A 13,797-nucleotide genomic window follows, 5' to 3' on the forward strand; every position below is an offset into this window, starting at 1 on the left:
GTGAGAAAGCCGGTAGTTCCGTGAGTGTGGAGTATCTATCGTGGAACGAGAAGTAGGCCAGGTCGAGAGTAAAAGAACCTCCTTGAGCCAAGAGTGTCCCGGTAGCTGATAGCAGTTTCGAAAAAGGTAGAACACAGCATCACGACCGAAGCAGGAACGAGAGCTATTCGAGCTAGTTTTTCAAAGGAGTACATTACTGGAAGCCAGGACGAGGTTTGATCGCAGCCAAGGATAGCAGGAACGGGTTTTGTGTGAGGACATTTTCAGTTCACCAGGAAAAGGTCAGTCTCATTTGTTTGGACATGAATGTATGGGTTTTTCGTATTAAATTCCACATAAAAAATTGAATAACATAATCAATTATATCAGAAAAGCTTCATCAAACTTGAATAGAGTTGTTCCTAATAACTCCTAATAGTTAAATGTTAATAAAAACTTTCAATTGAAAACCAAAAGGAAATAAGATTCCCATTTGTAAATGTTATGTTTAAGAATAATAAGAAATAGCAAATATTAAGCATTGATTGCCTTTTAAATAAAATAAAAAATATTTTGATTATAATTGTAACCCATATGTGTATTTTTTTTACTCTTTTCTTTTCTATCCCGATTAGGAACCATTAAGAAATATTTAGAAGCCTCGAAAGTAAGTAATTAATTTATAATTCGCCCTGAGATTGAAAACATATTGATATGTGATCTGGTTAATTAATTAGATTAGTATTAATACATTGATTAAATTAAGTGACATATAAGAATATTATCTCATATCAATAATAAAGATCACATCAATATATTTTTGCTATTCAGAGACAATAGATGGGATACATTGAAAGGTGGAAAAACATTACATTTCCTGATAATTTCCTGATGATTATCTATTTTCTACTTTTCTTATTGCTTCCTTTAACTCAACATCCTCAATGATTATTTCTTCGTTTGTAGTCACTTCTAGTGTTGGTGGTTCATTATTGTCACATTTAGCAAATAAAGATCGAAAGTCTGTCCTTTTTTCCTTCTGATTTTCAAATTTGGAAGGTTGTTCTATGGAAAGATAAGGATAGTAGACTTGAAAGAGAAGCATAAGTTTCAACGGAGATTGAAACTTGTCTATTACGTGGAAGAAAAGCAATCTTGAATAAAACGTAACGATTATTTTTAGTCGTAATTGATTGCTGTGTCAATGGGGACTCAAATATTCATACAATTTTATCTCTTTTTTAGGTATGCAGCTATACGTCTTAATGAGTATTTTAGCAAAAAGGACCTATTTCTAAGTTTAGAGCTACCCAGCTGATCTGGAAGAATCTAGAATACATATTAAAATTTAGTGATATTGGATGATATCAAAAATATTTTTTGAAAATTAGATACGTTTAAAATGAATTTAGTATTCTAACAAATTAGAGTATAGGGGATAAATCTCACTTAAAAAGTAAAGCAAGCAAACGTATGTTAGAATAATACAAAAATAGAAGAATTCAGAATTTATTATATATTAAAAAATATTATTATTAAAGTAAGTTGTCGTACTAAATTAATCCTGCATTTTTTTATTATACTAGGGAGAGACAATGTATATTTTTGTAGGTAGCTATATTTCCTATTAAATGCAGGTACCGGTAAAACCATTGGTATCTGTTTAAATACCTCATCACTTGAATGTATTAATACATCTCCTCATTCACTCTCCGATTGTCCACTGCTGGACATAGATCTCCCTCATAATTTTCTATCTGTTTCGATCTTATGCCTCTTGCATCCAATTCCTATGGCAACGTTTTAGATCATCAGTCCAACGTGTCGGTGGACGATCTCTTCTTCGGTAGGTAGGCACTATATCTTTGTCTCCATTTCAGTATGCGCTTTTTCCGTCTGTTATCTGCCATTCGAGTCACGTGACCTGTCCAGTTCCATTCTAATACGTATCACATATAATACGTATAAGATATCGAATAGTTTTTTTCCCTCAGGTGCTTCAACTAATCCTAGCTTTTATTCGTCTCTAAAGTAAGTAGTATGTATTTAATGGTATAATCTATCATTTGTTTTTGAACAAAGAATACTTATAAAAACAAATACGTGTACGTGTAGCAAAGTAAATATTAGTATTACCACATTTGATTATATTAAATGTGGGACATATTAATTATTCTCTTTCCCGGTGATCTTATTAAAATAACATATCTAATGTTGGAATAGGACAAATAAAAACACAATTTTTTCCAAAAAAACTTTAACCATTACATACTATAAGTAGACTGAAAAATATTAGTACGAAGTATGTCCCCCTTTAGTAGAAATGACCTCTCCAACGCTATTTTAGCACAGTTGTTCATGAGTTCATCATCGTGGAACCACAATTGTATAGCACTTGTTATAATTTTTTCCTTTGTAGATCAATTTAGCTAAGCATTTCTTAAGAATATGCTATGAGTTCTCAATGGGATTTAGGTCTGGTAAATTACTAGGCCAGTCAAGCACTTTTCCTTTATTTTCCCGCTCAAAAGTCTAGACCAATTTCGCATTGTGACAAGTGACAAGGGACCAACATGTTAAAATGTTCCGTATGCAAGCCAAGAAAGAGAGTAAGAAGAAGAAGAAGAAATGTTCCGTCAAATGTTTCCATAAATGGAACAATGCTTTGCGTAATATTTCGATGGATTTGACATCATTTATTATGCCTTGAATAGGAACTAAGCTTTCAGTGTCATTTATTTTGAAAAAATCCCAAAACATCTGTTTAGAAGGGTATTTTATGCCTGGGTGTACCAACAGATCTTAAGCTTAAGCCGTGCTTTAAGCTTAGCTTACGAAACATACGCTTTGCACCATTGAGTCTTAGATCAATTTTCAGCTTGCCACAATGATGTACAAATCGAACAAATCGTGTAAGAATCGAAAATTATGGTGCAACTTAAGTGAGATACAAAGCGGCCCTATCTAAAAGCTGAGCTGGGCTAAGCTGGAGTTTAAGATTTGTTGGTGCAACGTGCAACCAGACATTACAGGCTGTTGGATACTTGGATATAATTTCTGGAGATTTCTAGTTGGGGAGCACACAGTCCCCCACAAACAGTGTTGTTTTTTCCTTTATGGGGTTTTTTCATGCTTTGGTTATTTACTGTCTGTACAAGTATATAGTTGTTATGATCCATTAATTTAGATATTTGTCTTTAAAATTTATTTATTTATAGCATTTGCTCTTTCGTATGTACTTTCCCGTGAATAATTAAGTCGTAGGTATGTACCTAAAAAATTCTTAGAAGAACACAGATATTTTAATATTCTTGATTCTTTGTATAAACCCAAGTGAAATATTGCTAATGCCAGTGATTTAAGTTGTGATAGTTCAGCAATTTGGTAATCTTTATTAACATATCTAACACATGCAATGAAAGACCACTAAAGATAAAATGTTAACAAAATATTTATTTCCTAATATTTGAAAGGTATTTTTGTTTCATCCCAAAAGGATTATATTTTATTGTACACATTATTTTTAAATTAATACGTTCAGAATGATAGCATCTCTGTATATAATTTGTTACATTCTGACAAACGATAATATATTATTGACCATTAAGAGATTAATTTTATATATATCGAATATTTTATCATGTTATTTTGCTAAAAGTTTGTTTAATCTTATTATGTTAATAAATTTATTTTTATTATATTATATTGCGTCTTTTATTTTTGGATATACATACTCGTATAGATCACCTTTCGCTTTAAGGTCATTTTCTGCTTCATCTAACCATCGTTTCTTGATCGACCGACTCTTCTTTTGCCACCCATCTCTGTATTTAATAAGTAATATCTTTGGTATTCTTTCTTCTTTAATTCTTCTTTTAAATGTCCTAACAATCATCTTAATCTTGATACTTTTACAAATTCTGATATCGTAGGTGATACGTAGGTTCAACGCATTTCAAACATAGAAGGCTTAAGCAGAATAGATCAAGGCGAAAGTGACTTGACGAAGATAATAAAAAAGAGAAAACTTGAATATCTGGGGCATATGATGAGACCTAGCAGATACTGGATACTGCAGTTAATACTCGACGGAAAGATCAAGGGGAATTGGTAGAAAGTTAGAAAGAAATATTCATTGCTCCGGAACCTTCGTCAATGGGCTGGCTTATAACCAGATGAATATATGCCGCACAAGATCGAGAACCTGCAAATTGTCATGGGCCACCCACGCCTAAAATTTGGACACGGTACTCAAATAAAAAGAAGAAGATGATATCTACGTGATACCCTCTTTGATACATCCAAAAAGTCTTCTGAATATTTTCTATATTTTTTTGGAATTGAGACCAGTATCAATCTTACTAAAGAAAAAAAATGGTTAATGTATGTACCTACCAAAACTCCGGAAAATTATTGGACCCAATATATGAACCCATTCTTATCTTTCATTAAACTTTCATCGTTGTCGATTTGTGTAGAACGCTTGCCATAAAGACCGCTGATCTGGTCATTCATCTCAAGGATTTGCAAGATTCCAGACTCTTTATAATCGCTGAAGTTCAAGCTGTTTGAAATATTATCTCTGACACAAGGTCGACTGTTACTGAATAAACAAACTGCTTCACTGAATCCTATTATCGACAAGTCCAAATTGCTTAGAGTAGATGGTTGGCTAAAATATTCGGATGCACCATTTAATCAATGTCACCCCTATTTGATCCAGGAACATAATTTCACTACTCTCTTTCTCACCTCAGCACCAGCGTCTGGGATATGTTGGGTCTCAAACCACCTTAAACATTGTCCACTTAAGATATTGGCTCTTTGATGGACTTATACTTCTTCTTCTACGGCACTACAGCCCAAATTGAGCCTTGGCCTCCTTTATTTTTTCCTCCACCCTTGCTTGTCTGTGGCTGTGGCTGCTCTTCTCCATACACGGACTCCTAAAAGGGCTTGTGCGTCGCTGTTTACTGTGTCTTCCCAGCGCTTTCTTGGCTTTCTAACCGGTCTCTTTCCCTGCATTCTAGCATTCAGTGCACTTTTTGGTAGCCTATCCTCTCCCATTCTAATAAAGTTCTCTCCTAATGAAGTCTGACAGGAGTGCTTCCCTATAAAGTTGATAAAGTTCGTTGTTGTAGCGACTTCTGAAGATTTTGTTTCCCCTCACAGGTCCTAGTATCCTCCTCAGTACTTTTCTTTCGAATGTGTCGAGTTTGTTTTTGGATGTTTCTTTCAGGACCCATGCTTCACTGCCATAGCATGTTTTTGGTCGAATTAAAGTTTTATAGATTCTCATCTTTGTATTTCGGTGGACACTTTTAGACCGAAATATAGGAGAGGGCAAAATAAGCTCTGTTTTCCCGCGTTATTCTCTTTCGACGTATTTCTGCATCTTCTGATCCGTCGGCATATATTTCTACTCCCAGGTATGTAAACTTTCCAACCGTTTCAATGTCATCTTCATGTATAATGTTTTGTGGGACTATATTTCTTCTCGTCTTAGTCATTATTTTTGTTTTTTTCTGTGTTAATTTCCAGACCTAACATTTTTGTTTGTGTTTTTAACTCCGCATATGTTTCCTGTGCTCCTGTTGATGTCCTACTCATAATATTAATATCATCGGCATAAGCAGCCAGTTGAACCGTTCGATTGGTCAGTAGGATTCCTCGTCCAGTTTGCATTTGTCTAACCGCATACTCCAGTGCCAGGTTAAACAATGTTGGGGCCAGCCCATCTCCCTGCTTTAGTCCCTGCGAAATTTTGAAAAAAAAGTCTGTCCAGTGGACTTATACAGTATGGTGCAAATGAAAGGAATAAATTCGTTTTTTCTTAAATCTGCAACTTTAAGAAACAATCCTGAAATAGGTCGATTTTTATTTTTAAATTATGATTTTTTGACATATATATCATACTAGTGACGTCATCCATCTGAGCATGATGACGTAATAGACGATTTTTTTAAATGAGAATAGGGATCGTGTGCTAGCTCATTTGAAATGTAATTCAATTATCTATTCATTCAGATAAACAATAACATAATTATTTATATAGGGTGTCCCAAAAATTTTTTTAAAATAAATAAATAATATAAAATAATTGACACAAAAAGAAGAAGGTACGTAATTTATTTAACTCAAAATACATTTCACTGCTGTCAGAAAACAGAAAAAATGTTTATTTGGTAAATAAACATTGCTTTTCGCTTAAATTAAATGTACAAACTGCCAAGAGGCAGGTTGAACAATGAATTAACGAGAAAAGCAATGTTCATTTGTCAAATAAACATTTTTTTTCTGTTTTCTGACAGTAATGAAATGTATTTTGAGTTAAAAGTTGCATACATTCTTCTTTTTGTGTCAATTAATTTAATTAAAAAAAAATTTCGGGCACCCTGTATAAATAATAATGTTAAATTTTAATGTTTATCTTACTGAGTAGATAATTGAATATCCTTTCAAATGAGCTAGCACACGACTCCTATTCTCATTTAAAAAAAATCGTCGACTACGTCATCACGCGAAGATGGATGACGTCACTAGTATGATTTATATCTTAAAAATCTTAATTTAAAAATAAAAATCGACATGTTTCAGGATTTTTCCTTAAAGTCACCGGCTTACGAAATATCGATTTTATTCCTTTCATTTCCACCATGCTGTATAAGATGTATAAAACGAATAATTCACTAATGCAATACTTGCTTTAGATTCAATGCCATTACATCAAACCAAATCGTGGCAGATCTCCCTCGTGAAAGGGTCATAGCAAGAAGATCCTTCAAAAGCAATGGAATATATTTTGGACATCTTTATTCCATAAAGTCCTCCTTCTTGAGGAGAGTCTTATCTTCAAGGTTTACATATTATTGTTTCTATGCTCAGCTATTAAGCAGTCAATTTAGAAGCAGTTTCTGACTTCATATGATTCGTTTCTAGCGTGTCTTCAAAAATTCATAGCTAGACGTGGTAGACCATCCCATTTTGTGGGTGCCAACAACCATCTCATTCTTATTAAAAAGTATCTCTCAACTCTGTGTTTCACGAGTTCCTTTCTTTTGAGAACTTGGAAATGTATTCATCTCATATACCTGCACTAGGGTGGATTGTACAGGGTGGAAAGTTAGACACTGAAAGTAGACAACATAAAGAAGTTGGAAGCATTTGAGATGTGGTGCTATAGAAGGATTTTGAAAATACCATGGATCCAACGATTTACGAATGCAGAAGTGCTAAGAAAGCTACGAAAGGATTGCGAGGTGATAAAGAACATCAAAACAAGAAAGCTGAAATATTTGGGCCACATTACTAGAGGTGCAAAATATGAGATATTAAGGCTCATAATGCAGGGCAAAATTAAGGGGTAAGATCCATAGGTAGAAGAAGAATTTCCTGGCTGAGAAACTTAAGAGAGTGGTATAGTTGCAGCTCAGTAGATCTTTTCAGAGCTGCCGCCAATAAAGTACGGATAGCTGTGATGATAGACAACCTCCGATAGGAGAAGGAACTAAAAGAAGAAGAAGAAGAAGGGTGAATTGTGGTGTAGCGGGGTGGAAGTACCAAATCACTTTTGATTAAAATCACAGGTAACGGTATCATACTTATGAACAATTCTACACTATTATTGATCAAGTAGAGGCCGCTCCCAACTCTTGTCCCCTATTTCCAATATCCACTGACCCATTAGACCTACAGCCCCTTATTCCAGGACACTTCTTAATAGGTGTTCACTGGTGCTTTACATATCTATGTACTCAATAATTTAATTTCATCTAATGGAAAAATAAGTAAAAAATAAATTATGGAAATGTAATTTTATTTTATAATAAGCAAAGCGTATAAAAAATAAATATTACTTCTACTTGAATGGATATTCTGGATGATTTTCCACTCCTTTGAAAAAAATAAAAGTAAATATTCTACTATCTTCCCCTTTATCTAGCTCATTTAATTGTTGAAGGTCCTCTGGTGATAATTCAAAATCAAAGAGGTCAATATTCGATTTGATTCTTTCAGGATTTCTACTTTTTGGGATTACAGAGACATCTTGTTGAATAAAATGTTTTAGTAAAATTTGACCAGGTGCTTTGTTGTATTTTTGAGCCAGGTTTTTGACTAGCGGCAGCCCCAAAATATCCGGATAATTATCAATTCTGCAAAAAAAAAATAATTGTATTTAAAATAATATATAGAATTGGTGTTATTGCGAAAAATAATACTTAATTTTTATTTCCAGCTACAATACAATAATAATTGATGGATTCGACCGTTACTTGATGGAAGTTCATTTTATCTCACAATAAAACACTGAAAAACTTTTGTTTTTCTATACTTCCACAAAATTTATTACAACTATGTTATTACTACAGCTGTTTCGGCAAAGTGCCTTTCTCAAGTGATATATTTTACAATGTGTTTGCCTTTTTAAGTCTTTAACTGAAGAGGTTGAGGAGTGGGGAGCTGTTTGTCTCGAGTTGGTCATTCAGAATTATATCTGTATTTTTCAATTTATTAATTTCCATTGATTCTAAAAGTGATAGCTTAAGGCCTTTATTTTGAATATGTAGAATTTGAAACTCTTCATTGAAAGAATGATTATGATCTAGAAGGTGAAGTGCGTATGTAGAAGTGTCTGTTTTTCTATTGTTGAAAGCCCTTTTGTGTTCTGCTATCCGTTTGTCAAAAGTTCTGCCAGTTTGACCGATGTAAGTTTTCGGACAGTCGGACCATAAGAAAGCCTTGAAATTAGTGTATCCACCACCACAGAAAGAACCCAGTACCTTCCGCTCTCTCACATATACTGGCAAAATAACAACAAAAATAGCCAGATACATAAAAAAGAAAGGAATAACACCAGCTTTCAGAACCAACAACAACTTAAGCAAACATATTAAAAACAATAAAAGCCGAAAGAGAAAGCAACTACAGAGTGGTGTGTACAAACTAACTTGTGGTGACTGTCCGAAAACTTACATCGGTCAAACTGGCAGAACTTTTGACAAACGGATAGCAGAACACAAAAGGGCTTTCAACAATAGAAAAACAGACACTTCTACATACGCACTTCACCTTCTAGATCATAATCATTCTTTCAATGAAGAGTTTCAAATTCTACATATTCAAAATAAAGGCCTTAAGCTATCACTTTTAGAATGAATGGAAATTAATAAATTGAAAAATACAGATATAATTCTGAATGACTAACTCGAGACAAACAGCTCCCCACTCCTCAACCTCTTCAGTTAAAGACTTAAAAAGGCAAACACATTGTAAAATATATCACTCGAGAAAGGCACTTTGCCGAAACAGCTGTAGTAATAACATAGTTGTAATAAATTTCGTGGAAGTATAGAAAAACAAACGTTTTTCAGTGTTTTATTGTGAAATACAATAATAGTATATTACTTTATGAGGCGGAGAAGCATGACTTTTCTTGACGCGCCCGATATTACGCGCCGAACGAAGTGAGGCGCGTAATAGAGGGCAAGTCAAGAAAAGTCGCTTCTTTGCCGAATAAAGTATACTATTTTTTCTTCAAACGTAGCAATTTTCAATAAGATTCAATAAGAAATAAGAACGATAATGCTCAAAAAATTTTAAACCCTCATGATTCGCCAACATCGGGAATGATTGCTGAAAGTTGTGCTCGACCATCAGTATCATCAACAATTACCAATGCGTATCAAGAGTCGGGAACATTTTTGCACGGTTTCAATTTTGAAAATGCCTCATTAACTAATTGTACTTTTAATATTACTATAAATAAAAATGATGTTTAATTGTTGTTAATGACATTTGTATTGTTGCTTTGTGACATGGTTCATATTGTTGCCATGACAACATTTTTCCCTCCGCCGTAAAGAAATGGGAAAAAAAACTGCTGCCGGCGGAGACATCAAACTTTTTTTCTTCAAACGTCAAATAATGATGACATTACTTATCTAACTTGATCCTGTCAAAGTTTGATGTCTCCGCCGGCAGCAGTTTTTTCCCATTTCTTTACGGCGGAGGGAAAAATGTTGTCATGGCAACAATATGAAACATGTCACAAAGCAACAATACAAAAGTCATTAACAACAATTAAACATCATTTTTATTTATAGTAATATTAAAAGTACAATTAGTTAATGAGGCATTTTCAAAATTGAAACCGTGCAAAAATGTTTCCGACTCTTGATACGCATTGGTAATTGTTGATGATACTGATGGTCGAGCACAACTTTCAGCAATCATTCCCGATGTTGGCGAACCATGAGGGTTTAAAATTTTTTGAGCATTATCGTTCTTATTTCTTATTGAATCTTATTGAAAATTGCTACGTTTGAAGAAAAAATAGTATACTTTATTCGGCAAAGAAGTGACTTTTCTTGACTTGCCCTCTATTACGCGCCTCACTTCGTGCGGCGCGTAATATCGGGCGCGTCAAGAAAAGTCATGCTTCTCCGCCTCATAAAGTAATATACTATTCATCGGCTATCGCAAAAACCCACATGCTCACATATTATATACTAGAGTAATACAGCATCACACATTTTTTGTCTAGTTTAACTTTGATACTACTACTACAACTACTATCGGTTTACAGGGCCTGGAAGGCTTTCTCTTTCCTCTTGTTCCTTCTCCCTTGTGGTGTCCACGCCAAAATCTGTTTAGGGATCCTGTCATCTGAGATTCTTTGTACATGACCGTACCATATTAGTTGTTTTGTTTTTATGTCATCAACTATTGTATGTTTGACTCCCATAATTTCCCGTATTCTCTCATTTGGTATCCGATCTCTTCTTGATTTGCCTGCTGCTCTTCTCCAGAAGTTCATTTTTGTTACCACATAGTAACATTTTCTCTGTTTCAGTGACCAAACTTCACTGCCATATGTGATTATACTTTTAAGTTTAAGTATGGTCAACTATTTTAAATGGTAAATAAGCCACAATTTTACTTAGTCCAGAAAGCCACTGCGCATCCGCTAGGAAAAATATTCTAATTCGGATTTTTTGCACAATCTTACTCAAAAAGGACTCCTTTTAACAAATTTGCATGTTGCCAGGACCAAAAGGTGGTCAAAAATTTTTTAAACGTTTTTTTTTGTTTTTTTCCTAAAATTATTTTTTTTTTGCATGGAAAAAAGTTTTTTTTGGTTTTTTGGATCATTCCAAACAGAAAAGGTCTTTAGTGACTTTTCTCTAAAAGTGATAGTTTTTGACATATAAGCGATTAAAAATTGAAAAATTGCGAAATCGGCCATTTCTAACCCTCAAGAACTATGTGAAAAACTGAAAATTTAAATGTTGCCAAAGTAGGTAGATACTCTTTAAACATCGATTGATGAAATCCCAAAGAGTTTTTTGCAATACAATATTCAAAACTCCTTTGTTTTTTAATTTCTAATCAAGCGTGCGCGACACTATTTTCCATCGACAGTATGGTGCAAATGAAAGGAATAAATTCGTTATTTCGTAAACCGGCGACTTTAAGGAAAAATCCGGAAACAGGTCGATTTTTATTTTTAAGTTATGATATTGTGGCATATATGGTATACTAATGACGTCATCCATCTGGGCGTGATGACGTAATCGATGATTTTTTTAAATAAGAATAGGGGTCGTGTGCTAGCTCATTTGAAAGGGTCTTCAATTTTCTATTCAGTAATATAAACGTTTATATAATTATTTATACAGGGTGTCCTTCTACTTCTTTTTTTGTCAAATAATTTAATTTACTAAAAGTTTTTTGGATACCCTGTATAAATAATTATATAAATGTTTATACTACTAAATAGAGAATTGAAGAACCTTTCAGATGAGCTAACACACGACCCCTATTCTCATTTAAAAAAATCATCGATTACGTCATCACGCCCAGACGGATGAAGTCACTAGTATACCATATATGCCACAATATCATAACTTAAAAATAAAAATCGACCTGTTTCGGGTTTTTTCCTTAAAGTCGCCGGTTTACGAAATAACGAATTTATTCCGTTCATTTGCACCATACTGTATACACATGTAACGGTGTCGCGCACGCGTGATTAGAAATTAAAAAACAAAGGAGTTTTGAATATTGTATTGCAAAAAACTCTTCGGGATTTTATCAATCGATGTTGAAAGAGTATCTACCTACTTTGGCAACATTTAAATTTTCAGTTTTTCACATAGTTTTTGAGGGTTAAAAATGGCCGATTTCGCAATTTCTCAATTTTTAATCGCTTATATGTCAAAACCGATCATTTTTAGAGAAAAGTCACTAAAGACCTTTTCTGTTTGGAATGATCCAAAAAACCTAAAAAAAACTTTCTTCCGTGCAAAAAAATAATTTTAGGAAAAAAACAAAAAAAAACGTTTAAAAAATTTTTGACCACCTTTTGGTCCTGGCAACATGCAAATTTGTTAAAAGGAGTCCTTTTTGAGTAAGATTGTGCAAAAAATCCGAATTAGAATATTTTTACTAGCGGATGCGCAGTGGCTTTCTGGACTAACTAAAAAAATGATTTTATTAACGTTTCGACGTCCAAATCGGATGCCGTTGTCAAAATACTTAATTGTATGCTTATTTCCTATTTAAAATAGTTGATTAGAAAAATGTCACAAGGAAATAGCTTCAGAACAACTTTAAGTATGGTATTGTATATGAGCTATTTGTTCGCTTTAGATATTGTTTGGTCACACAGAATGCCGTTCATCAAGGATATGGCTTTTCTACCCTGTATGTTTCTGTCTTTTATAGCAGCATCGAGTGTTCCATCTTGATTTATCTTCACGCCCAGGTACTTGTATTCATCACAGTGTTTAACTTCTACCCCATCGTCTAATGTAATGGACTGTTTTGTCCATCCAATACACTACACATGGCTTCAGTTTTCTTAATGTTGACTTCGAGACCTATTTTTTATATTCTTCTATTAGCTTCCGCGTCATGTAACTCAAGTCGTCATGATCCTGAGCAATCAGAATTTGCTCATCACCGAAACATAAAGTGCTTGTCATTGAGAGGGATTCCCATGCCATTACATTTTCTTTTCCACAGCTTGAGTGCTCGTTCCAGGTAAATTTTGAAAAGAGATGACAAAATACAGCAACCCTGCTTCAATCCTTTCGTTGTTAACTTTGATATCCTTCTTTATTTTTTAGAAATGCTCATGATAGCTACAGGTTCCAATGTTATTTTGGAAGGTTCTACTAAGTTGTTTTCAGTCAAAACTTGAGATCTTTTCTTTTTCGACAAATTATGAAAGCCTTATAAAAAAATTAATCAGCCTTATTAGTCCAGGGCGCATCTGTTTTGAGATGGACGTTGAGAGGTGACTCAATTTTTTTTGCAGAAATTGCTTGAAAATAACTCAAATAATAATATTTGAGTTATCCTCCCACTCAAAATGGTCCGGAACATTGTTTAAATAATCAAAATGTCAAAATATGAAGGAAAAATTCGATTTTTTTTTGTTTTTTTGATTATAACTTTAAAACTATTTATTTCTGAGGAAAGTTGTACTAACATAAAAGTTGCGTAATTAAATTTCCTACAATATAGAATTGGTTAAAAATTTAAAAAATAGTCACCCTTGTTGCAAAATAGCAATAATTGCGAAAAAAAAAACATAAAAAAAAGTATTCGAATTTTACGTATTTCAACCATTATGCTAGAATTAAGACCTTTATATTTTACCCAGAAAAACTCTATGATATAGTAAAACAACACTGTAAGTTTCATTAAGATCGGTTTAATAGATTTTGCAAAATAAATTTTGCAATCCAGCTTTCGCAAAAAAATTTCATTTTTTTTAAATGTTGCAGGACTGAAAATAAAGCAGATAGCAAG

General features: G+C 33.5%; 2 protein-coding genes across 5 annotated transcripts in view; one reads left to right on the plus strand and one right to left on the minus strand.

The window, feature by feature from the left end:
- The window catches only part of LOC114343216 (ethanolamine kinase), a 171,569-nt gene extending 167,887 nt beyond the window's left edge, over positions 1-3,682 (plus strand). For all 4 annotated transcript variants that reach the window (XM_050654281.1, XM_050654282.1, XM_028294027.1 and 1 more), the window contains exon 7: positions 1,225-3,682. In XM_050654281.1, the coding sequence (XP_050510238.1) occupies positions 1,225-1,297 (73 nt within the window). In that variant the 3' untranslated portion in view covers positions 1,298-3,682. The remainder of the gene's footprint in view (positions 1-1,224) is intronic.
- A 4,155-nt stretch (positions 3,683-7,837) lies between these two features.
- The window catches only part of LOC114343233 (aldo-keto reductase family 1 member A1-like), a 36,965-nt gene continuing 31,005 nt past the window's right edge, over positions 7,838-13,797 (minus strand). Inside the window, exon 5 of the mRNA XM_050652912.1 lies at positions 7,838-8,132. Coding sequence (XP_050508869.1) covers positions 7,838-8,132 — 295 coding nt within the window. The remainder of the gene's footprint in view (positions 8,133-13,797) is intronic.

This window comes from Diabrotica virgifera, chromosome 6 (genome assembly GCF_917563875.1).
Source record: "Diabrotica virgifera virgifera chromosome 6, PGI_DIABVI_V3a".
NCBI classification, from domain to species: domain Eukaryota; kingdom Metazoa; phylum Arthropoda; class Insecta; order Coleoptera; family Chrysomelidae; genus Diabrotica; species Diabrotica virgifera.